The sequence below is a fragment of the Phaenicophaeus curvirostris genome, chromosome 4 (genome assembly GCF_032191515.1).
Source record: "Phaenicophaeus curvirostris isolate KB17595 chromosome 4, BPBGC_Pcur_1.0, whole genome shotgun sequence".
NCBI classification, from domain to species: Eukaryota; Metazoa; Chordata; class Aves; order Cuculiformes; family Cuculidae; genus Phaenicophaeus; species Phaenicophaeus curvirostris.
The window spans coordinates 46,732,653-46,760,390 of record NC_091395.1 but is presented as its reverse complement, the minus strand read 5'-3'; the positions used below and the strand labels follow the sequence as shown (position 1 = coordinate 46,760,390).

Sequence of the window (27,738 nt, the reverse complement as noted above, 5' to 3'; positions counted from 1 at the left end):
TTAGCTCAGCCAAGTATCAATAAAAGCAACAAACAAAAAAGCAAGCATTTTGTACAAAGTCTTATGCTTGCTAGCGAGGTTCAGCGGGTGTTTAGCCTGGAGAAGAGGAGGCTGAGGGGAGACCTCATTGCTCTCTGCAACTCCCTGAGAGGAGGTTGTAGAGAGGTGGTTGCTGGCCTCTTCTCCCAAGGGACAGGGGACAGGACAAGAGGGAATGGCCTCAAGCTCCACCAGGGGAGGCTCAGGATGGACATTAGGAAAGAAATTTTTCATGGAAAGGGTGATTGGTCCCTGGCAGAGGCTGCCCAGGGAGGGGGTTGAGTCCCCTTCCCTGGAGGGGTTTAAGGGACGGGTGGACGAGGTGCTGAGGGACATGGTTTAGTGTTTGATAGAAATGGTTGGACTTGATGATCCGATGGGTCTTTTCCAACCTGGTGACGCTATGCTATGCTATAAGATACCTAGGTCAGTACTCAGTCACAATTTATATGGTTTTGAGAACCAAAACAGCAAAAGGCAAAACAACTAGACTCACATTATGACTACAGGAACTTAAAAACATACTGTCACAATACCAGAATTAGAGGTCAGAACTGATTTATCCAATAATTCCACAGTCAAATTCATAACATCTGCTTGGCTATAACAGATCTCTCAGAAAGGCATCTGCTATTCACTCAGAGGACATAGGGCTTTCCAGTGATCTTCAGTAGCTTTCAAAAATGGCTTTTCAACAAGTAATTAATTACAAGCAGCTTTTAATTCAACAAATACACACTGCTGACTGGGAAACTAATTTAGACTGCCAACTCTCTTGAAAAGACCAGGAAATTGCTATGAGCAGAAACATCATCTGAAGACTTCTCTGGCAGATAGAAACCAGCACCAGGTGTCCTAATTGGCATAAACACGAAAAACAAACCCAATATGAAGCCCTTAAAACTCAGCCAGATTTTGGAATACCATCTGCCACTTAATCAGCTGTAATTCCTCCCACTGCCATACAGGCAGACACACACATCAACACACTCAGATGATTTCAAATTCATATCCAAGTGTAGTCTGCATTAACACACAGAGACAGCTGACACCAAAAGGTCATTTACCATGAACCTTCAAGAAAACCCTGTTATTCTGCATGACTATTCTATTTATTTTTTTTTTAAAGGCACAATACAGAAGCTTTAATCATTACTTACCTCACTGTGGCTAAACAGCAAAAACTACATCCAAGTTTCATCACCATGCCTTTTTTGGTTACAGTTAAAGTCTCCTTATGCTTCACTGGAAACACAGACTGACACAGACTGCATATTCTAAGAGCTGAGTAGCCAGAAGACAGTAAGGACAAAAAAACCCCAGACTTTTCTCCATATCCCTTGAAACTGGAATTCAGTGCTGGTTTACAGAATTACCTATTGCAAAACTGTTCTCCCAAAAAAAAAGAACCAATATAGTAATATGATGTATAAACCTAACTTAAGTTGCAACACTGAAAACAAAATGCCTTCAGAAAACTCACCGGAACCCAAACAAGACAGGCTTTGGTGTCGATTTTTTCCAGGAGCACCTATGATGATCAGAAAATAAAAAAAAAAAAAAAAAAAAAAAAAAAGAATTACACTTCAAGCCAGTAAGGGGCCTTTTCTAGATTTTTTTTCCACACAAGTCCCTCAAACTTAGCAATTTCAGTTCCTTTCTTGCAATGGCCGATAGCACATTCAACAGTAAGATTTAGCATTACAAGGTTAAACTATTTGGAAAATTCATGATGAACTCCCAGTAAGCTAAATATTTTTTTCCATTACAACTATCACCCTTCATTTAATTGAGGTAGCACCGTTTTATGTTACTTATTCATAAGGGACCACAGATAAACTATCCTCTTCACCACTGTCATAGTAACTTTTTTCCACGTATATGCTACAGTTATTTTACCTATATAAAGGAGGTATAAGTTAAAAGTTCTCAAATGTGCTAGCAATCAAGTAATAGATAAACGAAAGCAGCGATAAGGTTAATTTACCATTACTGTATTGTTTTACAGTCATGTGAAAACTGACCCAAGAACCTCATTATTTCAAAAGATATTAATTAAATGAAAGCACTCTTTCAGACTGCTAGGTATAAGTGCTAAAGTCAGGTGTAGAAGTGTATACGACATCTGTTGACAACACCCCTCGGGTTTCTTCAGGCTTTGGAAGTACTGTCTGATCTATAGCAGGTGTTTCAATAGGAAACAGTTTGCTTCACACTCCTACCGTTCATGTTTCCTGCACCTCAGTCACACAAACAGAACTTTGCTCCCAAAGTGAAAATTGTTATACAAAGCATGCCTGAGGATCCAGACCTATTCTTTCGATGCACTCTGCTAAAAATTACTAATTTCAATTGGAAGTTAAAGAGTGGAGTAAATATTATCCTCAACAGCCAAAGCCGATTAGCATGCTCTAACAAGAACCATGCTCAAATTAAACATTAACTTGGGAAATCCAGTCTGGTTTGTGTCCTGCAATTATATGCACTTACAAGCAGGTGACAGAATATCATTTAACAGACATAATCAAGTATTCCGAGTCCTCATGTGATGCAAGTTTAACAACAGTGGACAACAAATGCCCTTTATTTCCACTGTAGATAAAAAAATTCCATAAGGAGCACTGCAGAGTCAGTCTCCAATACTGTGAACGACAAGGAAAAAGAGCAGGCTCTGAAGTCAGAGCATAGCTGCTTTTTCTCAAGACAGAGGGATTCAACAATACAAGTGAAAACTGACTTTACCCAACAGCTGATTACCTCTGCCCTCATTGGCTTTCCTTGCCAATTGCACTGGCCCAGATGATTTTGGTGTGCACTGGTTCAGTGAGGCAGACCTTGCCCTGGTTCCTAGAAGCAGAAGCTTAGATTAGGTTTAAAAGTAGAACTATGACAGCAGTTAAAGGCATGCCTAATACTACATATTTACAATTAAGTACAAGATGTACAAATCTACTCAAATAAATACAGAAAGACACTTCTCTAGAAAACTTCAAGTATATTTAAACTTAGCTTTGCTTTATAAGAGCTCACATTGGAAGAAATAAAAAGATACTTTTAATAAAGCCTCTAGGCAGAAGAAAACATCAGTAAAAAAATGTCACTTCAGCACTAAAATGAAATTACTCAACTCTCGAAACAGCAACAAATAAAGCACAGCTACAGAAACGTTGGCTGAAATGGACCTCCAAAGGCCAGCTACCCCGCCTCCCATTCAGAGTAGGGCCACCAACAAAACAAGATCAGTAGACAATGATTTTTTCTAGCTCAGCCTTGAAAACCTCCAGGAAAGGAGACTCTGTGGCCCTACTGGGCAATGTTTCAACCCCCACTCTACCATTTGCAATCATTTCCCATTGTCACATCATCTGATACTACTGAGAAGAGTTTGACACCACCACATTCATAGTTGTCCTTTTCAAGTTACTGCAGACTGTTACAGTTTCTCTCCTTACTGTCCTTTTTGTCTGACTACACAGGCTCATAGGTAATATAGTTAGAGACTCTAATCATCTTCCTAAGTCTCCAGGTGACTCTTCCAGTTTCAAACAGCCCTCTTCAAATGGAAAGGGCCCAAAACAACAGAACAACCCAAGAAACACCAGGTCGAGGGGGGAATACCAGCTTCTTCTGGCAACACTGCTCCCACAGGTACTGCAGCACCCATGTCACTGAAGATGTTGAGCAATGCATAGTTGCGTTGCATGTGTTAGACCCCAACAAAAAGCATCAGCTTGTCAGACAGCCATGTAATCCGTCTCGTTTCAAAGTGATTTACAGTTTGTGGCAAATTGTTTCTTTTCACTGTTTATCTTTTTAAAGCATGTCATTAAAGCATGACACTTGCCAGCCATCTCTTCTATTTATTCTGTTATGTTAGATACCAGCTTAAAACTTAAGCGTAAAGCAGAAGCACAGTATTTAATCACGTTTATCCAATTACAGTAGCCAGTTAACCACAAAGATGGTCAGGAGCAAGCTGATTATAACTAGGATTTAGGAGAGGGAGAGAGCAAGCTTATTTATCTGCTCCCATTATATCTTTAATTTTGGCCAGAGAATGAGTTGTCAACTGCTGTTTGTGGCTTGAGTGGAGAAGCACTGTTAGCTGATCAAGGGGTTCTGGTCGCATAAGAATAGGCAGAGCAGTGTTTAATACAAAACCAGAAACTATATATAAAAATAATGTTTCCTTCAGAACCAGATAATGAAACATTATTGTCTTATCTCTGCTAAAAATCAGAGCAAACCTCTGCTTCCACTTCTGTCAGTACAAAAAATAGCAAGAAAAAGCAGCATGAAGAGCTAAGCTGTTTCTGGGATTCTTCCTTTGGAAAGATGGGGTAATGTCATTAATTTATAAAAGATATTTCATTTAATAGTACCTTATTCAAAAAAACATCTCTGACCCCAAAGGTCCTTTCTGTCCTGAAAGGGGTAGAGATAATGCAAAGGCTGTATGAATACAAGGACAATGAACAATACACTCAGGATAAATTCAAGGTAGGTCCACTCTACAGATCACCAGCAGCCACAGAGTCTATGCCTGAGCTTTGTGACAGAAAAGAATCTTATTAAAACAACATAAACCCCACGCAATGACACCTGCCACATAGCAAAGTGCATTTAGTCCCTGTACCATGAAAACCCTAGCCATATCCCAGTACAGACCTCCTCCTCATTTGCCTGAAATACCCCAGTCAATTAGGACAATACAAAGGACGTTTCAGCCTTCCTATGAAAACTTATAAAACTTGAAGCACCACTGCTATGATTTCACTTCTTTGTACTACTTTCAGAGACCACTGTTTAATAAACGTTGCTTCAGGAGGCAGCCACCTGCAAAAGGTGAGGTACCCTAACAGTAGTAACTGTAGTGTCACCCTATCTATACACAGACTCACATACCTTTTGGACTTGACTTCAGTGAGTGTAATCTAGGTCTTGGCACTGCTTTCAAAGGGACAGATCCTGAAGTACCATTCTGGCAGACTGGTTTTGAAGGCCGTTCTCCATTCTTGATCACGACTGTGGCACCTGCAGCTGCAACACAGAACAACAAAGTATTGACTCTAGGCAGTATCTAGCTGGGGGAAAACTACATCCTAAAACAAGCCTATTTTACTCCTGGCTAAAGTCAGGAGAAAAACAAGTTGAAATAAAAATATTATGACCACCTGTGATATCTTCAGTACAGACAGACTGATGAACTGTAACAGATCAGCCTATGACTATTAGAAACACTTCCTAGAACTAGACATGAAGTTTTGAACTATGCATAAGAAGGGGTTTTATATATACAAGTATATTGATCAAGATACATAAGTCTTATCTTTTTGTACAAAGAAAATACAGAAAAGAATAAACATCATTAGCACACAAAGACTTTCTGGCCACAGAGCTGACTGTTAAAATTAAACCTAAATAAAACTCAGACAGCTTCCTCACACAACACCTTCCTCTGTTCTTGCTCATTTCAGCTGAGTGCACTGTTTCAATGATATCGTGCACACACCACCAGCAGATTCTGCACTCCTGTCCTACTTGCAGGGCACTAAAAAAAAAAAAAAAATCAAACCCACCACGTGCAAGCCCAACTGCATCCGCCAGCCACAAGTTTTATCAAAGGTTCCTGTAGTCTCTGTTCATAACAGTGATCTTCCCAGTGACAGCAGAAGGCTGCCTATGCTACCCTGATCCCATCCTGTGTCAGCTGAAGTCATGCAACAAAAAAACTTTCTCAAAAAAGAGGGAGACGGACCCAAACTGGGAAAGGAGAGACAATAAGTAATTGCTATCTAACATCAAAATCTGGTTTACTACTAACAGTGCAGTTGCTACAGAAGACATTTGCTTCCATATCAAAAGAACTTGTGAGGTTTCAGCTTATTGTCACAATGAATTTTTTTCCTTGAAGAAAACTGAAGTTTGAGGAAAGCATTATTTTCCCAGAAAAAATATGAAAACATTTCTAAAGTGTAGACTGAGTACACTTCGGTTCAATTACTAGAAAATTATGTACTGACAAGTCAAAGAATAAGAAATTGACATAGCATTTACCAGAGACAAACAAAAACTGTCACACTGGAACAGTTTCTCTCACTGTAGCTTTTTTCTCTAGTCATTTAAAGAAAAAAAAAAAAAAGATGGGGGAAGGATGTTGTACAATACCAGGTTTGTCTCAGATTAGTGTTTGGGTTTTAAAAGTGATATTTTAAAGTTATCTTTAAAGTGATTTTTTTAAAGGTAGCATGAACTACATCTCTAATGTTGTTCATTGAAACATAGAACATACAGTTTTGAGATTACTGTAGTATCTTTAAATGCATCTCCATGAACCATCTGAGTTAACTGCTTCAAAAAGATGCTTTTTGGCCATTAATCAATACATTTTCAACCACAGAAACAGAGACAGAATTGCCTTCCAGTTTAGAAACATATGCAACCGCAGTCCTCCACTTGGAAACTTAGAGCTTCTTTAAAGGCACAAAAGCTAAATAGTTGCAAAAAACCTGTATACTAGGAAAAATTTGCACAACACATCCTTAACACAGTTGTTCTGCCAGAAACTGACCCCAATTAATATCAGATAACTAAAACAATTTGGTTTGAGTCAAGTATTGAGATCTGAAGCAGTCCTCAACTTTTTCTGTAAATCCCTAAATGAAGGATTTTTGCCCAGATCTTACTGCAAGCAGTTAACAACTGCCTACAAGATGCTGTGCTACTTTCCTCTAAAGCAGAAGCATGCCATAGAAGTAACACTTGGGGTACAGATGCACACTTCTAGTGTGGGACTCTTTAGGGCTCTGTTTAGTCCTATTAGAGGCTCTGGAGTCAGCTACCCAGGCTCTATGCAGAAAAAAAGGCAAACTTGCGAATTTTGACCACTACGCAATTCAAAGATGGTTACTCATAGAAATAGCTACTACTATGGAGTAGCTACTGCAATCTTGAAATATGGACAGGTATGAAGTGATCTCACCTGGGCCAAGATTTGAAGAGTTTGAAAACTTAGCACATTAAAGGAAGTTTAGTGAAGTACTGACTGTACAGAAATGCAGCTTGAGATCAATTGCTAGAATAACATTTTTAACTTCTGAAACACTTTCCTTTATAGGCAATCCCTCTAATGCAATTAAAATTAATTTCTGCTCTTAACCTCATGAGTTTAAATTTTTCAGTGTCTTCAAATGACAGTATTTTTAGCTTAAGACTAAAAAAGGAAAAGTTCCTTCCACTGTTAAAAACTAAATTTTCCAGTGCTCAAACTGATAGCTTGCATGCAAAAATAGGCTTTCACTAACAAAAGCATTTCTAACTCATGATTTCCAAACTTCTCAAATAAAGTTTTTAGAGAAAAGATTCATAAAACTCCAGTTCTCGTTAGACAAAGAAAACCCCTAAAACTGCCACAGGAAACTACCAATCCAAGGACATCCCATAACAAAGGGCTGATCTGACACAGCAGGAGAAGCCTCTTCTGAAATTTTTTTTCTCTACTAACACAAGGCAGACTCTAAGAGACTGACAATTTATAACTGTTGAGAAAACCACAATAGTTTGTTGTAAATTTCATGACAGTCACAGCATAAGCCTCCCATCTTGATCTTTGCGTGTTCCAACAATCTAATAAAAACATTAGGTTTATAAAAACAGATTTCCCCTCCCCCTCCCATTACATTATTGTATAATAGGCTAAACAAAAGAATAAAATTCAGGAACAGCACTGCATTTAATATTAAAGTACAAAGTATATTCATTAGTTCATTCCAATTTGATTCAGCAAAAAAACTTTACCTCACTGATATACAAATTTGTATGTAACCTACACTTGTACTTGCAAAACTTGACCATCACACAAATTCCATCAAGCATAAGAAATTAACTAAAGAAAATTCATCTTGTGGAAACTCAACAAGTCAAAACATTGCATAAATAGACCGGTCTCTAAAAAAAAAATACATGCTGTAAAATAGAAATAAAAAGGAATACAACCTACTTCTTTTCCCAGTAAACGTGGCTAACAAAGGAATAATACAAAAGCTGTAAGATCCCACTAACAGCAATGTCAGTAAGGTAATATCACAGTGGCTTCCCGAGTCACTCGGTGGCGTTAGTGTAGAATTGATGAAAATAATAGGAGAAAAATTAGTTTCTGTGCAACTGCGGAGTCCTCCTGGTATAGTCATTTAAAAAGGATCAAAGCGAGCTTAAAGCTAAAGAGACTGCAGCCATGTTCAACCTCTCATATTGGTCCTGCTTGCTCTTCGTGAATCGGAGTGGAAAAAATTGTAAGCTGGAAGGCAGTGGATAAAACAGATTAAACCAGCTAGCAAATCAGGCTAAATAAGGAGTCATCTGTTTGGATACTTAATCTGAATACACTTCTTTGTTACGAAGCGATGACCCTTTCCTTTGTTACAAGAGGCAGTAAAGCGAAGGAAGGACAAAGCTGCTTAGGCATTCCAGATACAGTCCTAAACCGAACAGCAAAAGTCAACATGGCCGTCACAGCAGCCGAACCAAGCCGGTTACACAGGATCACACACTGCATATTTTATTACATATACTATTATTCCTTTGAGGAATATGTTAGGTCTTACTTTTTTTAAATGAGGGTGCTACAAGGTTGGGGGCGGGGGGGGAGAACAAGAGAAAATTTAGTTATACATGTATGCATATGCGCATACATAAACTAGAGACACATCAAACCACAGTTTGCTTTAGTCTATTGAAGACAGATGTAAATGACATCTAGCACAAAAGAAAGGCCTTTGCCCAGTCTCCAAGATACAACAAACGACGTGATAGTAACAGAATATTTGAATGTGCTCATTTGAATATGCGTAGCTAGGCATACTAGTGTGTTTGACAGTCAGTTGTGTTATTTCCTTCGATTTTTTTTGTCTCTAGAACTCCTGGTACAGACCCTTTGCAAAGCTTCAACTCAAAGCTAGTTCTGTTATTTTTCTCCCTAGTTTTAATCCAGATGGATTTGGGGTTCAGGTAATACACCAATGCTAACACTTTTCTTGGAAATTACGGAAGTATTCCCACACAAAGTTTTACCTTCTAAAAGCAGTTTCACTTACCTTCTTTTGATCTCATCTACATATTGTGCCTTAACACTCTGAAAGCAGATGAGATCTAGTGCAAAAAGAGCACTTAGTATCAAAACTCTGTAATGTGCTGTTCCAAATATTATGACAGGTAATCCATCCACACAGTTCAGACTTATTTCTAATTACACCATATGTAAAAAAAGTCATTTTTGCTCAGGAATGCCCACTGTTTTTGCAATGTTTCAGGATGGTAGAGGAGATGTACTGGAACCTCTACATATCAAATTAAAATCTAGGGCTCAAGGCTCCTTCAGGCGGAACGTCTCAAGAAGGAAAGTTAAGAGGCAAACAGAGTAAGACTGAGAACTAATAATATTTCGTATGATGAGAAGTCACACACGCCATTGTCAGAGAGGACTTCCTTCAAGGGGGTTTTTCAAGAAGCAGTTGATGCTGGCTATCAGTTAAAACCCATAACCCAGAGGAAAAGTTAAAATTACTGCTGAAATGACTTTGCTCACTCTGCGTGCTGCTGACTGATGAGATGCTAGGTGTCCTCTCAAGCGCTGATCTTTTGACAGGCACTTTGGATTTGGTGAGCAGTTTACCCGAGCTAGCCCAGGAGGCTGTAGATTTTTTCACCGAGGTATGCTTCTCCCTCGGCAATGATCCTATACCTGTCAATTAGGGGAAAGATGGAGGGAGAGAAAAGAACAAAAGGAGTTGCAAAAAATTTCAAGCAATTGCTTATTCTACATACGTGCCTAGAAGTAAAAGATTTACACATGAAAATAACATATAAACATGTCTTGACCTACCTCATATTGACATAGTTAAAAATCCTGTAAAGCTGAAAAACAGTTCAAGGATTTAAAGGATCCTGTTTTACCTGTGATTTATCTCAGGAACAAGATAAGAGCTTTAGAGACTGGCCTTCAAGGCAGACATTTCCACACATAAAAGAAGTCTTCCTAGCATTCTCCTACGTCCATGTGTTATGGTTGGCTGTACTGCTGATCCCATAAAAATAACCTCTGGCTCCAAGACAATTCAAGAAAGATTCTTTTGTTTGTTCCCACCCTCAAAACACGTTTCCCCACGCCCCTTGCATTTGAGCAGGCACTTCAAAAGATAATACAGTTTCAAGGACAAACACAACACCAGAGTATCAAACTACTTTCTATTCATGTAACATACTGAAAACTGACTAGTTTTGCAGAACTAGTTAAACAGCACTGCCCAGAACTAAGTTCTTAATGGCCAACTGGGGCAGGCACATTTTTGCATTAATTACTCCTTTCATTTCAGCTTGTTTAATTAAAATGCCCAACAGCTAACTTAAACAGGAGGAACGTCTATAAAGGAGACAGATGTGTCACCTTCAGAAGGAGTTTATTCCTGTACTGCTAACACAGCAACTACACTTTCTGCAAGAAAGTGTGAGTTTAGTTAAATTAAGCCTTTATTTTATTCCTGAAACGGGTGCACCCAGATTAAAACTACAACCACCCAAAGGAAGTCATGTACACAAAGACTTGTCTTTCCAGCACTGTCAGTTTCGACATCAAGATCTTCAGAAAAAGTCCTCTGAATAACTATGGAAAAGAGGTTTTCATTTTTGTACAAGAACAAAAATGGAGATATAGAAGATATTTAGCTACTTTTTAAAAACATATATATTTTGTTACTTACTATAACAAAAGACATTTTACAAATCATCTTAGCTTCTGATGTCACTACGGTTTTCAAATCTGAGAGATGCAGTTTATCTTACTTGAAAAGAGACAGCTAAAGCGTTTCAGATTTGACTTAGAAGAATTAAATTTCTATTTAGTTGGGAAAACCCTTCCCTTTATTCTTGTCCCTATAAACCACATTTTCATTATGCTTAACCTATATAAGAGGATGTTAAAATATGACAAAATTAGCTGTGACATCTGCAGGATCTCCACACTGAAATACCATCGACCAAGAAATCATCAGTTTGCACTAAAACCAAGAAAGCACAACATTAAGAAGATAACATTAAGACTTAGGCAAGAACATTCACGGCCAATGTCTGCTTTTCAACAGTAGGTGGTGTGACAGGATTAGATAACGTGTCTCCAAGTATTCTGAATCAAACGCCCAAAACCATGAACAGTACTAATAAAGGAAGGTACATCCAAACTATTTCCCTCAGTTCACATCAGCTTGGTAACAGAAGAGAAGCCCTATATACAACACCTATATAATATCCTAATGCATGTTTAATAACAGCTTCAATGAGTCATTAACCATGCTTTACGTCAGACCTCTCTTCACAGGTGCACTTTTACTACATGCTTGGCCTTACTATGCAGGCTTCTGTATATGGCTTTATGTAGCCTGGTATAAACATACCAGAAAAGTAATTAACCCAGACCAGTCCAAATTTTTTTCTAAAAAGCCTCTCAGCAAAATAAATGCAAAACCCAAACAAAGCCCACCTCCCCAAAAGGAAACAAACTACAACAAAAACCAGACCACTGTAAAAAAATTGCACTCAAAGTTTGTAAAGCTTTAACTTACTAAGTCATACTTTTCAAAAGGCAGCTTGAGGAACAAACACAGCTTATCAGCTGCATTTTACTGCTTATGTTTAAAGACGAAGTTGCATGCTTGAACAGTATTGTACTGGAATTGTTCATCCAGTTTAAAAGGTACAGAAACAAACCCCTGTTTTCTTCACTCAAGTGGGGTGAAGGCAAGCACGTGAAAACATTTGGTCTTTTCTCATACAGCATGTTCCTTATATACAATTTGCAGCCAGCCCAGCTTCTCTGCAGACAGCAGAATCCAGTGGTGCTCTAAACCAGCCGTGAACTCAAACTCCTGCAGTGAGCACAGCAAACTTGATGATGCCCAGTGTCAGAAGGATGTCAAACAGATGACCTTTCGCTCTCTTCCTAGTTCTTCTACTGCTCGGTACTTTGCTATAAGGCTTTGATTATAGTAATTACTTTATTTTTCCAAGTACTATTCCCTAAGAAAGGAGTTGCACAGAATTAAATGCAAAGGTTTTGAGCACAGAAGCAGGAAGATATAGTATATAAACAGAAGTACTAAAAACAAGCACAAAAGCAGGATATTTAGTGAACCATTATTATAAAGACAACAAGCAAGTGCATCAAAGTAATAGGATTTCATTAGTTATTTAATCTAGTCATTGAAGTGTAATACTAGAAATATCACATTCCTCTACAGTGATGTAATGAGTTAGCAGTTCTTTAGAAAAAAGTCTCTATGCAACAGCCATAATACTTCAACTATGTTAAAGTATCTCTTATATTGGAATAGAAATAATCAAAGAGCAAAGCTCATTTTTCAAGCAGCTCTGGAGTCAGGTTTCATATGCTTACTTAAATTGTCATCCTCTCATATGAATCCCTCATAGCTGGTTATTGTCAAGAATAAATTACAGCCTCCTTTAAATAGCATTGGAGCCTGAAAAATTCCAGTTGAGAAAATAAACATATGCTAGTATTGGTGAACTTGGGACTTCGTTGACACAAGGCAGACTGTAAAGCTGAATATGTATTCAAACTCCATCATTTCAAACCATATTGACACATTTTACAACCAGAACAACTAGCCCTCACAGAACTATATGACACCTGGAAACAAATGGTTGGAACACTTTCCTGAACAGAAACTTAGGGCAGACTAAGTGCAAAAGGAGTCTTTGGATGGATGCCTTCTGTCATCACTGTTTTTGTTTAATCCTAAAGCTAACAATAATAGTTGGTCTGGCCTTCCCTTGCCTTCCTCTTGAATATGTTGAATTTGAAATTTTTGTATCATGCATTTCTAAAAATCCAGAAGGCTTTATTTTAGGACTCTGAAACTTTTTAGCTTTTTTTTTTTAAAAAAAAAAAAAAGCAGGATGAAAAAGCGCAGTCTAAGTCTACAGTACAAGGGGAGTAAACCTTCAAGAAAACATGCTCCTTTCAATAGATGCCAAAAAACAGCAAGTAAGTCATGGAAAGACAAACTGGACTCCAGTATTTTTTCCAACAGACTGATCTTAACATAAATGTTCTTACAACTATGGCTGCTATTTTGAGCACTGTAAAGCAATAGCAATATTAACAGATTCCTGATAGCTGCAAGCTCCCCAGGTTGCCTGATCAGCCCTTCAGCAATATTAGTTATACTATAACATGCTATACATATATAAGTGTTCTTTCGAGTAATAGAGCAGGGTTATAGCACATTCCACTATTCTGCCAGAGACCTACAGGTAATCTTTTTCTAGTTAGCCCTCTCTTTTAAGTCAATTACCAAAGAAAAGGCAGCATGCAGTTACATTACCCTGTTGATAATGCCTGAACCGCTAAAAATATACACGGACAAAGACAGGGAATATTAAGTTATTGCTGGGTCTTGAAATATTTATATGAGACAAATTTATTTGTCCAAGGGATAACAGTTGATCAGACAACAGTTTACATACTAAGGCAAGACCCAACTCCCCATCTGATGCAGCCTTCCATGGATGGTTCCTCTTCACCTACAACCTGTATGGAAGTGCTCCTCTTTGGCACAGGTATCAAAGAACCAGCAGCAAGCTAGTGCCAAAACCAAAACCGAGCTGCCACATGGGTAAGTATTCATGTGTTCATCCTCTCACAGTTCAATATTCCCAGTCTAAAACTGGAAACTGATCATCAGTGCTACAGGGCATTACGTTAGCATTATATTAGCAGATTCTTTCCCCATTTTTCCTCAGGATCAACTCCTTGCATGTGACCTCTCCAGCACCTAGAAATAGCTCTTCTCCCTGATCTCAAGTCTGGACTTACACCTGCTCCCCCACCTCTAATACTGTCTGCCATCGTGCTGCCTTTGGATTTACTCAGTTTTAAATTTTTCGTTTTGCAGGTTGAACTAGAGCAGCACTATTAGAGGCTACGTATGCACATTCATGCTGTCTTCTCCTATGACCCCAGGCAGAAAGTCTCCAGACAGCAGGCAGTTTTATGCCACCTTGCAGGGCAGCTGCACAGTGGTGGCAAAGCTTGTCCACTCCAGCTTTGCCAGGAGACTGTCATAAGCTGTTTGCATCACAACTTAAACAATCCCCAATTCACTAGCTTTAATGGAGCTATTGGAAAGTTCTGTTCTTTTAGTAATAGTGGGCACAAGGAAAAGTCAAATCAACACACTACAAGAAAAGCTGAGACCAAAGAAAACCACAAACCACGTCCAATTATGGTTTGCATTATTTTCCAGCTTTTCATACCACACATTCCTTCATGTTATGCACTGAGAATTTTTGCAGCTTTTATACCCACATTATTTATAAATGTTTGAAAATTCTGTTGCAGGAGTTTGTGCATTCATTGCAAACCCTCACCACAGCAAAACTTAAGTACAACTTTCTTCAGGAAGAGGACTTCTATTTCTCTCTTCCTTTACCACCACTCAGAGAATTCAGAACTAACCAGTACAGGTGAAGAGTTACTTGAAGACACATCAGCATACCCTTGCAAGTAAATTACTAGGCACCAAGAAATTCTTCTGTAAAGAAGCAGTGCACGCCTCAGTCCTAAAGGAGCATGTTCTTATACATGCATCCACATTTCTGACAGCATTTATATGTCATACATAAAAATAAAAATGAAATAAAAATTGTTTAAGTTAATCTTCAAATGTTTCCAATCTCCTCCTTCTCCTCCCGTACCCCAAAACCTGAGTAGACTGCATCCAAGGACTGAGTAACAATATCTCATATTACCTCACAAACTAAAACACTTCCGCTTTTACTCATTTTACAATGTCAATTTGATGTAGAAAACTAAATGCAAAATAGTTCATTCTAAATAGGTGTTTTTAAGCTGAAACCCATAGAAAGCTTGCAGAACATGAGCAGTACCCATCCCACAGTGAGAGCTCCTTGTTAATGAAAAGCTACAAAAGAAAACAGATAAGTTATACCAAATTTTTCTGCTAGGCACGTGACAAAAGCTAAAAGCAAATTGACTAAACTGAATTCAGATTACATCATTTTATGCCTCCTTTCTAGCTTCCAATTGTGAATTGACCATTCTGTACACAAATGACCCAATATCTAAGCACAGGCTTGGAGCTCAATACTTGGCACAAGGATATACATTGCTCCAGGCAGCTTCCAGCAAACCATTCCTCTTGAGGATGGACAAGAAGTGAGGGCAAAGTGGAGTGGAGACATCATCAAGGAAGTCCAACTAAAGCAATCAGAGAAAGGATGACTTGCAAGGCTCCTAAGTCACAACTTACTCTGCTTTCTGAACTCTTGCAAACAGATCAGCTGGACAGAAGTCTTTTCAGATACATTTGATAAGTTCGATACTATAGTCTATGCAAATTATGCTCCATGAAGACGGATACACTGGTTTCCTCCTTATCACCTCTCTGAAGGGGCATATGGGAGTTTTAAGCACACTTTCAACACAGGCTTTAATTACTGGAATGAAGCCCTATATACGTATTAAAGAAAGCGAAAAGGGGACCAAATAATCTCATAAGGACAAATAATTATCTTGTATAAGCTAGCATGTAAGACATCTGCCTTTATGGTCCATAAAAGAAGCTAGCTGTTCTGCAAAAGTAAAAACAAAGCATAGAAAGACTGGTTGAAACTAAATTTTAAGCATTATTTGTGGATCCCGGTGTATTTCAGATTTATTCATGATAAAGTACATGGATACACTTACCAGTAACCCTCCACTCCAGCATTTTGAAAAAAGTCCTGACTGTTTCAGGCCAAAGAACGTGGAAACTATCTTTGCCTTTTAAAATATTTTGTTTCCTCTTGGCAGCACCTCAATCCAACATTAGAGAGTAACATGGTAGATAGCAGGAAAAGTGATTTTGAAAAGTGATTTGCAGTAGCCATGCTTGGTTTAGCTCCTGGTTCACTATCAGAACAGAGACTCAGGGATTGTGGGAATGCTCATTGGAACTAAATTATTTTGGTTTTGCTTTACTAGTATTGTAAAAGGCTACACCAGTAAGTCCTGAGTTACAAAGCTTATGTTTCCAACTGTATGAAAACCCACTGAAATCATTTGGTTTTGACTTGACAAATGACAAGCCTTTCTTTGTGAAATAAACAGCAACAACACTCAATGAACACAGTCAATGTGTCACAGCCTGCTCTGGTTTTAAATGTGTAATTCAGAGAAGCTTCCAAAATGACGTGTAAGATCAAGCCAAAATTCAACCAAAAGGAATTTAGCAATTATAAAATAACAAGCAGATTGGTATTTTCAAAGTATCACTAAACCTGCTGTCATCTAATGCAATTTCAATATACTTCCTATAGCACATGGGCAATTATTTTCCCCAATCTTCAGTCAGCTGCAGAAGACCAGAAGTTCTTCAGTATGATAAACTCCTCATCGGGAAAATGTCTCACTTGTCCTAAATCATCTCTAAGGTAACACACAATTCAGACTGTGAAGCTTCTCTATATGCAAGCTTGCAAGCTTTCATTATGCTAGTGAAATGCTATGAAAATAAGAGCAAGGAAAAGAGGGAATACCACTGAGTTAGGCTCATCAAAGAACTAAATCAGTGTATCAGTGACTTAAATCAGAGACAAAATGGCACACAAAATGTCAGAATTAACTGTCAGTGAAAAAAGTTTTGGTTACAAAGATGGTTTATGTGGCTTTCATTAACTTCTGGAAGACTTGAACAGTAAATATTTTTGCTGCCTTCGTATCCTCAAATGGTTTCAATTACACATAAAGCTTGACAGAGCTCCTGCAGTTAAGACATCATCAACAATGTGAAATTCCACATAATGGGAAGTTTAACTCAATGGTATAATATTAAGGTAGAAGTGCAGGTGAAGTACTAGCATATCAGAATTCTTCCCTGCAAATAAAGTTCCCTCCCATTACATACTTGTAGGTAGGTTGTAGTCAGCAGTAGGAGAAAAAAAGGCAGTGCTGGACATTGACATTTTTATATCTATATTAAGTCATTTACATCCCTATTTTATGCTTTTCAAACACAAATTTAACCATTTCCTGTGGCTCAAGCTATCACAGTGCTTCTGTGTAACTGCACGGGTGGTAACATGCAGTTGCTGGGACAGGCTGACAGTAGAAGAACCTAGAGTTAGTTCCATAGGACCATCAAAGGTTTTTGGTTCCTCCAGTCCCATTCCACACCCCTCCCTTCAAGTGAGAGAAATTCGTGACTCTTCCCAAACCATAATTTCTCAACTATTAGCAGGGCAATTACTCCTCCACAATGGTTAAGCACATCCAATTAGAAGGTTGCATGCAACTGCTAGGAACAAAAACAACACTTGCTTTCATTCTGGGACTGGTTCAAAGTCCTGAACCAGGGCTCCAAAATTACACATGCCCTCTAGGAAAAAACAGGTAACTCAACTTATTCTGTATTCTCAGTTCTAGTAAATGTCTTCACTGATGAAAAACTAACACAGCAAAATACATCCTGCCTGTCATCCAGTTCTACAGAAATCTACGCACACCAGCACAGAAAAATTAGCTGTAGAGAAATAAGACTTGTTTGAGAATGAGTATGCAGTTGCAGGTCATTCTCCTTTATGGAGAAATTGAGACAAATAGATACAGAAATCATTTTGAGATGTCCAGCTTGCAAAAGTGACCCAACTTCTAGATTTGCTGCAGAAATGGGGCTTCGCCATTTCACAAACCACTTTGGTTCACTGAATGAAGCTGGGCTCACCTTTTCCAGAACCAATTTCTAATTCAGCAAATACTCCAGAGTTACAGCTGTCATGTCCCAAACCCACAAGCCATATGCTTGCATCCAGGCCTGACTGGGGAAGGTGGATTTCTTTATCTGTGCAGCAATCCAGAGGCCAACAAGGTCATTCCCAGGGCAAAAAACAAAAGCAACATTTATCCTGGCTCCAGCAAACAAACAAATCAAAATAATAAGATGCACAGCTGAGATATCGGGGTGCAATTTCTCAAAGTTACAGGAACAAATCCCAACCTGTTCAGATCACAATCTGACCCTGAACGCAGCCGTGGCCACTCGGATCTGATCACACATGCACACTGTAAGGTAACAGGAGGGAGACAGAGAGAAAGCCAGAGAGAGAGAAAAGGAAAGAAGTCATCACATCAATGGGCAGCGGCAGTTCCTCGGGAACATGTGGTCACGGCAGCAGCTTCTTCCAGGCTATATGGTCCAGGCTGGTCCGATCAAAGTGATAGGCAAGAGAGAGCATGGGAGTGAGAACCCCCCACGTGGTTCCTCACAAGTTCTTTTATAAGGCCCATCTGACCCTCATCAGTACGTGCTGGGGTGCTCCCCCTGCCACATGTCTTTTGGGATGGTTCAGCCCAGGCAGTCCAGTGTGTGGAGGAAGATGGCAGGGCGGGGGGCAGCGCCTACCACTGCATCATCTCCCCCCATAGCAGCCAGCTCTGGACCTTGAGCTCGGTCCAGCAAGGTGGAGCGGTGCTTACTCCTGCACCTCCCCTCCATTGAACTCAGTGCCACAGATAACGTCCTCAGGTGATATCCCAAGCTCCATCCTTGGGGAGATCTGCTACTGCACCACCCCCACTATTCATTGCTGGTGCCACAAGATGTTTAAGGCAAAGAAAGAAGCAAAGTCGGGCTTTACGTTAGCCAAGATACACCAATACTGGCAAACACTCATCTGCAAGTATTTCTAGCTTAATGTGCTCTGCAAATAATCTCACAAAAATGTAACACCTGACATATGAGTCTTTCTGTTCTTACACCACCTCCTATCAGGTGAGGATTGAGGAATTTCCTTAGAAGACATGCTCCTACTACGTTAATGCTGAAAACTTAAGGTTTACATTTACAAGTGAAAGAAAATTGCCAAAATCTCAACTCCTGCCAAATTACAAGGATCTTATAACTAGTGTTTTATACAGGGTTGGTTGGTTGTTTTTTAGTTTCTTGGTTGTAAGGGAGTTTCCTGCTTCCAATTCACAATGACTGTGCATGACAGAATTTACTGTTTACACGCTCTTGATTATTTTGGGAACGATACATATTTTAATACATTTTGGACAAAAGAACTGCTTGTCTCCCACAACATACACACTAGAAATGACAGAGTTACATCATCATTTCCCTTGTTTGGCATATTTAATGGACTCATTACACTGATTTGTCTTCCTGCCCAACGATCTAAATACTGCCAGCAACTGCTTAAGAATTAGTTGCATTTATGCTGGCACCTCATGAAGCAATGAGGTCGTTAGGATTTGGACATTTTTAAGATTTTACTTGACAAATGCCTGAACAACCCAGTCTGAATTTAGTGCTGACCCAGTTACAGCCAGTGGGGGAGGGGAAGGTGGGGGAGGGTGGACTAGGTGACCTTCCGAAGTCCCTACCACGCTGGATTTAGCTAGTCTGTCTGTAGGCTGGAAAAATCCTGACAGCAAAGAACTGTACAGCTACCAAGTTATTTATCTGTGCTGTTGGAATTATATCAAGGCACAATACTGATGTGCTCAAATGACCTAACTGAAAGAAACAGTTACTTCCTACAGGAAGGCTTTAGCTAATGGCACTTGGCCACAGTAAGTGCTTATAAAGTTTTACCTTAAAAACATCAAAAATATATGGGGTAAGCAGCAGTAGATAAAGTTTTACCTGAAAGATGTGGTCATATAATACGGTGTTGCTACTAAAGCCCCACTAAGTAACGCCTACCTTTCCCCATCCTTGTTTCTCCCACTCCATACTTCCATTCTCTGATCTGTGTCAGTACTACGTTTACCAGACAGCAAGGAACCCTGTTTAAGAAATCCCTTGGCAAGGGATGGGGAAATTAGCCCAACGTAGCTAAATGCATCAAATCCTACTTTGTCGCACTAAAACACAACATAAGCAATGGTAAGATGCGCTAGGACTGGTGGGTATTGCCAGGGTGGCTGGGGAGAGAGCATGAAAAAAAGATTCTAATCACGGGCAGCATTAAAGTTTCAGTATTATTAGATGATAGCATGAGTCTGAAACATTGAGGTGCTGCTTCATATTTTACCTTCAGCAGCCTTTTTCTAATAGGAAAAATTTGGAAGAGTCTTCTACTGACTACTTCAATTTCAACATAAAACAAACTAAGGAGTGACAGCTTTAGCTCAAGAAACTTGGGGAGTAAAGGCTTTCAACAGCAAATGACTTCTGCTTCTCAAACTGCATCTGATTTTCTTACAAAGGGAAGAAGTTAGTCCAATAACCTAGCCATGTTTACATTTATTTGTAGTGAAAGTGTCATAATCTACTCCACATCAATATTTAAGAGACAGATATACATCTACATCTATATTCATCTCAGTTCTTCTAAGATATTAGTAACAAATAGGAAACTTGTAAATTAGTATACAGAGAGGTCTTCCAAGAAATTGGTGGATTACAGGTAGGGACCTAGTTCACTGAGCAAGACCCTCACATTAGCAAGGATCAAGTCAGAAAAGAGCCTACTATCTACTTTCTTTGAGGGATTCATCCCATTAAGGACTACAGAAACAGATTTTTATCATGCTTCACCACCTCTAAATAATTACGAGGAGTATTTTGGTTTATAATCTTAGATCGAGTGGGTTAAAAAAAAAAAAAAACAACGATGAACAGGTTTTACTGGGTATAGCTGGGCGTGCACGCTTTCCCAATTACAGTGTACAGTAGTATAGTCATTTATAGCTAGGCTACCTTTGCCATTAGCTGTATTGCCACATTTAGTTTAAAAAGCACATAACCTACAAGAGCATTTCTGAATCTCTAGAGTAGAATTACAGGATGTAGTTTCCAGCCACAGGATTTGAACAGTAGCCTACAGACCAATTTTGAGATTCCCTCCCCTACCACATCCTTGATATTAATAAGTCTGAGTTTAATTAGCAGCTCAAGCAGTAGTGTCTCCTTCAATTATGTTCTCTAGAAACTATAGAGCTGTATCAAAATTAGGCTGAACAAAATACATTATGTCCTGAAATAAGGGCTTACTCCCACTGGGATAGCATATAGTTAGTTACCATAAATGCTTTGTATCCTAGCTATGTATTTTATCCTCTTCACTGCTTCATTTTGAGTAATTTTAGTTGTAATTCTACTTAATAATTATATTTAAATATTGCTTCTTCCAATAGCACTGCACCCTCTCAAACAGATTCTTTACAAGACGAGATTTTGCAGTGATGGGGCGTAACCTGCCTTCCCCCCCCTCCAGAATTAACAATTTGCTATTTATATGGAATCATCTCTAGCACCAGAACTACAGCTCCGTACCATCCTTAAAGTTCTGTCAGCAATAAGTTACATAAGGCATCTTAATTTTAAGAAACTGGTTAAGTGGTAGCATTCCAGTGAAAAATTTTCTTACCAGAGCTTGGTGACAGAACAGCTCCTTTGTGAGGAGGTGCTTTATTAGGACAGACAGTTCTATTTTCACACACTTTCTTCAAGGGCACCACAGATGGCATCACTTTAGCCTTGGGAGCAGATACACTTTGTAGTGTGACCGGGCTTTTCTTCGATATGTTTGTCCCTTGTGCTGTCCCATCTTTCACAGAAGGCATCTGGTTTTTTTTAAAAAAAAAACAAAACAAAAAACAAACAAACCCACAACACCTTAATCACACAACACCACCGTGAGAAGCTGAATATCTTCCTTTACAGCATCTGAAATGAAATACTGACCACACAGGTAAGGTATATGCTTAGCTGTTGCAGTCACATTGTCCGCATCTGCAGTTCAGAACCTGAAGAATCATCTCCTGAACGTCTCTCAGTAACACAATACTCTAAGCCTGAAGCTAATCACTGGAAATGACAAACACACTGAAGAGGCTACAGAAGTCATTTTACAGTTTCTTCCTCTCCCTCCCCAAACTCAAATTAAATCATTCAGTTACATGACTGCACTTAATCTAGGTTGATTTACTTTACCAGCCATTCCAATATGCTTCCTGGCCTAAGTCTTAAGTTACAACACAGAAAGAGGTTAAAATCTTTCACACACAGCTGCCATACAGAAAACATAAATCCAGAAGCAGACCCAGAACAGGTTTAAGTAACTGGTTCTATGTAGCAGTCACCTATCTTTCATAGAGAATTCTTTTTCCAGTTTATACAGGCACTAATTTATGACCACTAATGCTGTGAAGTTAAGGCCGTAAAGGTAATCTCATAAGAATGTAAGATCTTCATATGCTTTTCTGTGACTCAAGCTGATATGCAGCAATTTGGTTATATTTATTAGCTTTCCACGTTTGACTCCAATCCTCATCTTCATTTTCAGAAGTTAATCTGTACTTTTCAGAAGACCACTTAATTTTAGTCTAGCTGATTGGTCTACTACACATTTTCTAGAAATTGTTCTAGTGCTTTTTCCAGGTACCAGTAGAACAATTAGTATCATAAAATTTTCCACCTTGGCAACAGAGTGAATTAAAAGCACTCCCTCCGATTCTCAGCACCAAAAGGAAAGAATGAAACAGAAGCCAAGCTCTTAAAGACTTTAGAATTAAAAATAGTTTTTCATGTTAATTTAGGTTTTCAAGTTAAATTACTTACTATAATAAATAAATACTAATGACTAATTTCTTCTGTAACATTAAAAAAAGTGGACAGCTACTTCTATTTTACCTGAAGTAGCTTCCTCCATATACTGAGCTTCACTGGAGTTTTTCTGGCTAACCAGTAAATCCTGACAAAAACTCAGACAACAGCTGTTGCATCCATTTCATGGATTGAGCGAAAACTGCTGAACACACAAGTGAGCAACAGGAGGGGTTCCATATAGAATCAAGACTCCAACTCTACATCCCTACTACGATGCCCAAGGTCTTGATCAAATCAACCCTGAAGCTCTCCCCTTCTTTCCCTACCATTCCTTTTCTTTTAACCTTCTTTCAGAGTATTTAAAAGCTGTACATTTCTCCTGGCAGGCAGCTGACTGATCTGAAAATATTTCCCAACCAACCAGCACACGCATACCTCCCGGCCAGGAAGTTTGCACCTTCCAGCTGGCTGACTGCCCAAAACCAGGTATATGCCCTCTGCTGAGAAGTACTTCGTGGCTACTCTTAACTATTCTAATGAGTCCTGGTTCTACTTCAAATAAATCAACTCCCAAATCATTCAAAGCAGACAGTTACATTAAGATGTTAAAAATAAAATGCTTGGCCAACTTGTTGGTCTTTAAGTTTTGCGTGACTTAACATTATTGTTAATATACATACAGCATTTCTATAGGTAAATTTAGGAAGTGTAATCTAGTTCTAAATTATGTGTTGAAAGAAAATACTGAAAACAGCAATTTATCTCTAATGTCTATTTAAAGTGACAGCACCACTAGAATTATCTTGATAAAACCACATGTTAAAAGTTAAATTTATAAAAACTCATCGAGTCATGCTATGCAATTTTACCAGTTTGACTAAGACTTCTTTGCTTTTATTAGAAATCTTATCAACTGTACTGTCTTAAAAAGACTTGACCAAAAAAAAAAAAAAGGATACCATCGAATAAGATGAAAGCTGAAGACTGTAAACTTTTCTAGTTTGTAAAAAGTTATTTCTTTTCCCCCTTTATTAGCAAAAGACTTCACCTCAGAAACCAACACAACAGTTACATTTGCAGACACAAAACCTTTTCCACCCTTTCTGCCATGCAGAATCCCTTTTTTTCCAAATGTACAAATCACATAATTCAGTATGTAAGTATGTAAAGAAAAAAGCTTACCAAAGGAACAGAGTGCAGGTCAAACGTTTCATTTGCTACATCTTTTGACAGGGCTCCTTCCAGAAGAACTCCCATGTTGCTGCTTTGTTCTTTTTCACCTCTGGGTGGGTAGATGTTCAGAGCACAGGGCTGCAATAAAGAGCCTGAACTTTCCATTTTATCATTCAGCATCTCTTTTGAATTCTCTGCACATGTGGGAAGTGCAGGAGAAGCAGACAAGAACGCCGAATGGGTAGAGCTTGCTTTGCCAATGTCTTCCGGGTTCTGCTTTAACACAGGTGTCTTTGAAACCTTGTGGGAAGCACTTCTGGGACGTGTTGTGGCATGTACGGCTTGGCTAGTGAAGAGCTGTTTGTTAAGATGTAGCTTATGGGGCTTATTCGCAGGCAGTTCCACTTTAGTATCTTTAGCTAGATCTACTTTCTTTTTCAGCACTTTTACAGAGGGGGACATTTGCCTTGGGGAAGAAACCAGTGAAGGTGAGGAGACAGCTGATCGTTTTGGGGCAGACTGGAGAGACTGTTTTAATGCTGCACTGTCTCTTGACTGTGGCCTAGATATAACCTTTGGCTTCAAGTTTTTGAAATTAGGTTTGGGAAAACTAACAATCTCTGATTTCTTTGCTTTGGTCATCATTGACACAACAGGAGAACCGCTCACTGGTTTTCCTGCATTTTGATCTGAACTAGCTTTAAGCAAAGGCCTTTTATCATTCCCTCTGACACATGTCTTGTTTGGTCTTAGTTTAGGAGACTTGTCTCCAAGTTCTGCCAAGGCTGAAACAGAAAAAGTCATATTTTTTGATGTTTCTTTAGGCGTTGAGGTACTTTGAGCAGGATCGCTTTCACCAGCCACAGGACTGAAGACCAAAAAAGTTGCTTCACATTTCAGGTCTGGCAAAACAGTCTTCTTAAATTTTGGTACACTGCAAGATATGAAAGAGGCATCATGCGTGTAGTGAAGAGCAGCATTTCCAGAGATACTTTGTTCTTTGGTTAAGAGTTCAGTGGTTTTCTTTGATACTTGTTCTTCACTCTTTTTACCTAGTGGGAGAAGGTGTACATTACTTACAGGACTATCCTGGCATTTTTCAGCATTGGAATTCTCAGTTCCACCATGGCCAGAGGTATCCTGCAAGGTTTGCACTTGGTCGCCTTCATTAATATCAATGCATTGTGAGAATGTATCTCTCCTATAGGGATCTATACATCCAGCAGCTAGTTTTACAGACTCTGCTTCCTGTTCCCGTGATTCTTTATCAGTCTTGTCAGTGTTTTTTAGATAGCGCTCGACACACGCAGAGGCAGGATGACATACTTCAAGCTCTGAACAGGCAACTGGGCTTTCTGAAATCACTATTGTGGAGGAGAAATCAGGTGAGCCATTCCTATAAAATTTCTCTCTCATACATGCTTCTGAAGAGATCAGTGTTTCCCTCAGATGCATGTCATCATTCTGATCAGTTCCCCGAGTTTCACCTATAACATGAGTAACATCCAATGTACTCAAGTGGCAGCATGCCCTGTCCTTTACCAGGGACTGCATGTTCTGCTCTGAAGCAGGAAGAGGCAATACATGCTTGGGGTCTGTCTGACTGTAAGGCACTGATTGTTTGATACTCTGATTTTGCATTTTTGCCATAGCAATGTTACCTTTCAGTAAGTTCCCTGTTTCTTTCAAGTCACAGTTCAAAGAACACGCACAAGTCTGTTCAATGACAGAAGATGGGCATGCAGCATCTGCATCTCCCAACATCGCTCCTGTGCAGTTGTGTGTACCAGGTGTCTCCTGCAGGTGAAGTGCTTCAATACACTGCTGTTTTAAAAGACTACTTCTAAAGTTACTCCTATTTTCAAGAGCAGTATCATCTTCAAGCTCAGTCACTATATTTTGGTCAGCTGAATTACCATGAATCTTGGAAGAAGGTGCAGCTCTGTCACATGCATAGTTATTTCCATTTTCATCCCTTAAAGACTTCAAGCCATTATTTGCTTTGTCATCAAACTTTTCAACATTCATTTTGAAGGCTAAGTTTTAAACTAGTTTCATTTTATACTTATTTAAAATTCTAGAGAATGGAGAGTCTTTTGTTCTTTGAAGAAAAAAAATAGCTTTTCTCTGGACCATGTCAACCGTCCTGTAAGATAGTTGAAAAGTAGTTCTTTGTTTTCATGTTTACCAAGATGATTCAAAAGTCCTGGTATTAAAAAAGAAATTTAAAAAAGATTAGCCAAACCAGGATTCTAGGACAGAAACCATTCTTAAGCTATGTGTCTAAATCAAGTGCAGCCATTCTGACCTTCCTTCCTCAAGGAAACTAGGCTTTAGCAATGATGCCATCTGTATACATTCACCTTCACAAACCATTTCCACTTCCTTCATTGCCAAGCAACTTTTGAAGCCTTTAGTCAGTTCCAATCAAGTGTGACTTTAGGGTTGCATTCTCAGATACTTGGCTTGCTTCACTTCTACACAATCAAGAAAACAAGTCAAAAGACATGGCTCCTCAACAGGAAAAATGTATCTGTGGGAGTACACAAGAAAATGAACCATCATTTGCCCCTCTTCCAATAGTCAGTACCCAACAAAACAGCATGGTTCCTCACATGGTGCATAGTCAAGCTATGAAGCTTCTTATTGCACAGTGTTCGGAAGACAAAAGCTTACACAAGCAGATAAGAGCCATGTAAGAAAAATCTGTCGACAACTGAATACCCAGCTGACTCAAGTCACAAGCTGCAAGAAGCTATCAGAACTCTAGAAAATAACCACTACATGTTCATCTTGTTCTTATACTCTTCATTCAGCCCTGGTTACTGCTGGAGATGGGCCACAGCATTAGGTGGATCTTCAGTCTGACCATGCCTGGTCACGCATATGGTCTTAAATACAAGTTTGCATGAAGACAGGAAATGAAAAGAGATCTAAATTGTAATAAGGATAAAAAGCTGCTGTATAAGCTCAAGTCTAGAACAGACAACAGAGCAGCAACATTAGAAGTAACACTAAGAATCCAACTTAAGAAAAATTTCAGTGTCCGTCCCTTGATGGACATAGCAAAGGCAGTCACAATCTCAGATAGCAGTTTTTCCTCTGCACTAAAGGCCTTTGCCCTGCCTTATGAGGAAGCAGTGGATAGCACGGCAGCTCAAGATCTTCAAAGATTCGTCTTAAGACACCTAAGCTGAAATAAAGCATCACACAGCTGGAGTGACAGCCAATCAAAGAGCAGGAAGGAGGAGGACACTTGTCATCAAAAAAGATGAGCAAATGGAGTGTGGTGTCCTCAAATGATACTGATATAACAACGGAAGAGAGCAGCAGGACATGAACATTAGCAAGATTTTCTTCACCACAACAGTGGTAAGACACTGGAACAGGTTGACAAGGAAATTTGTGGTGTTCTGGAGGTGTTCAAGGCCAGGTTGGATGGGGCTTTGGGTAACCTGATCTAGTGGGATGTCCCTGCCCGTGGCAGTGTGGGTGGAATTAGATGACCTCTAAGGTCCCTTTCAACCCTAACTATTCTAAGATTCCATGATTAGGATTAAGTATATAATATGGACAGAATAATGCAAAGTAACGTGAGAATTATATTGAAGTCTGAAATTCTTTGATTTTAAGTTAACCACAATGAGTAGCAGAGTCCCTACAGATTATAAATCCAGAGCTAACAGAAAACCAGAATAATTTATATGCGTACCAACTCGCTCAACCAGGATGACAAAACAGGTTGCAATACACTGAGATAGGTCAAGGAGGCTACAAGATCGAAAATAATAATTATTGATACTTATTAATAATAATAATGGGAGATTTTTGGTATCTCAGCATTGACTGGGCACATAGAAGAATGATTGCCTTATCATGTTTCTGCACAGGAATCAATGAC

The 27,738-nt window shown here is 39.1% G+C and overlaps 2 protein-coding genes across 2 annotated transcripts in view; both read right to left on the bottom strand.

The window, feature by feature from the left end:
- Positions 1-797: 797 nt before the first annotated feature.
- On the bottom strand, positions 798-21,707 carry LOC138720383 (microtubule-associated tumor suppressor 1 homolog). Its single transcript, XM_069856568.1, has 7 exons — positions 21,484-21,707; positions 9,623-9,778; positions 4,945-5,079; positions 2,782-2,886; positions 1,523-1,570; positions 1,200-1,323; positions 798-894 (listed from the first exon to the last, which is right to left on the bottom strand). The coding sequence occupies exons 1-7, from the start codon at positions 21,677-21,679 to the stop codon at positions 798-800; spliced, it is 861 nt and encodes a 286-aa protein (XP_069712669.1). The 5' UTR covers positions 21,680-21,707.
- A 2,106-nt stretch (positions 21,708-23,813) lies between these two features.
- The window catches only part of LOC138720380 (microtubule-associated tumor suppressor 1 homolog), a 35,436-nt gene continuing 31,511 nt past the window's right edge, over positions 23,814-27,738 (bottom strand). The window contains exon 2 of the mRNA XM_069856567.1: positions 23,814-26,043. Coding sequence (XP_069712668.1) covers positions 23,814-25,865 — 2,052 coding nt within the window. The 5' untranslated portion in view covers positions 25,866-26,043. The remainder of the gene's footprint in view (positions 26,044-27,738) is intronic.

Excerpts from the sequence above, each read along its gene's own strand:
- LOC138720383 (XM_069856568.1), bottom strand. The coding sequence starts at position 21,679 with ATGCCTTCTGTGAAAGATGGGACAGCACAAGGGACAAACATATCGAAG. Across the intron at positions 1,571-2,781 it reads CAGAGGTAATCAGCTGTTGG|GTGCTCCTGGAAAAAATCGA; the intron begins GTAAAGTCAGTT and ends TGATCATCATAG. Across the intron at positions 1,324-1,522 it reads CCTGTCTTGTTTGGGTTCCG|CTCTTAGAATATGCAGTCTG; the intron begins GTGAGTTTTCTG and ends CTGGCTACTCAG.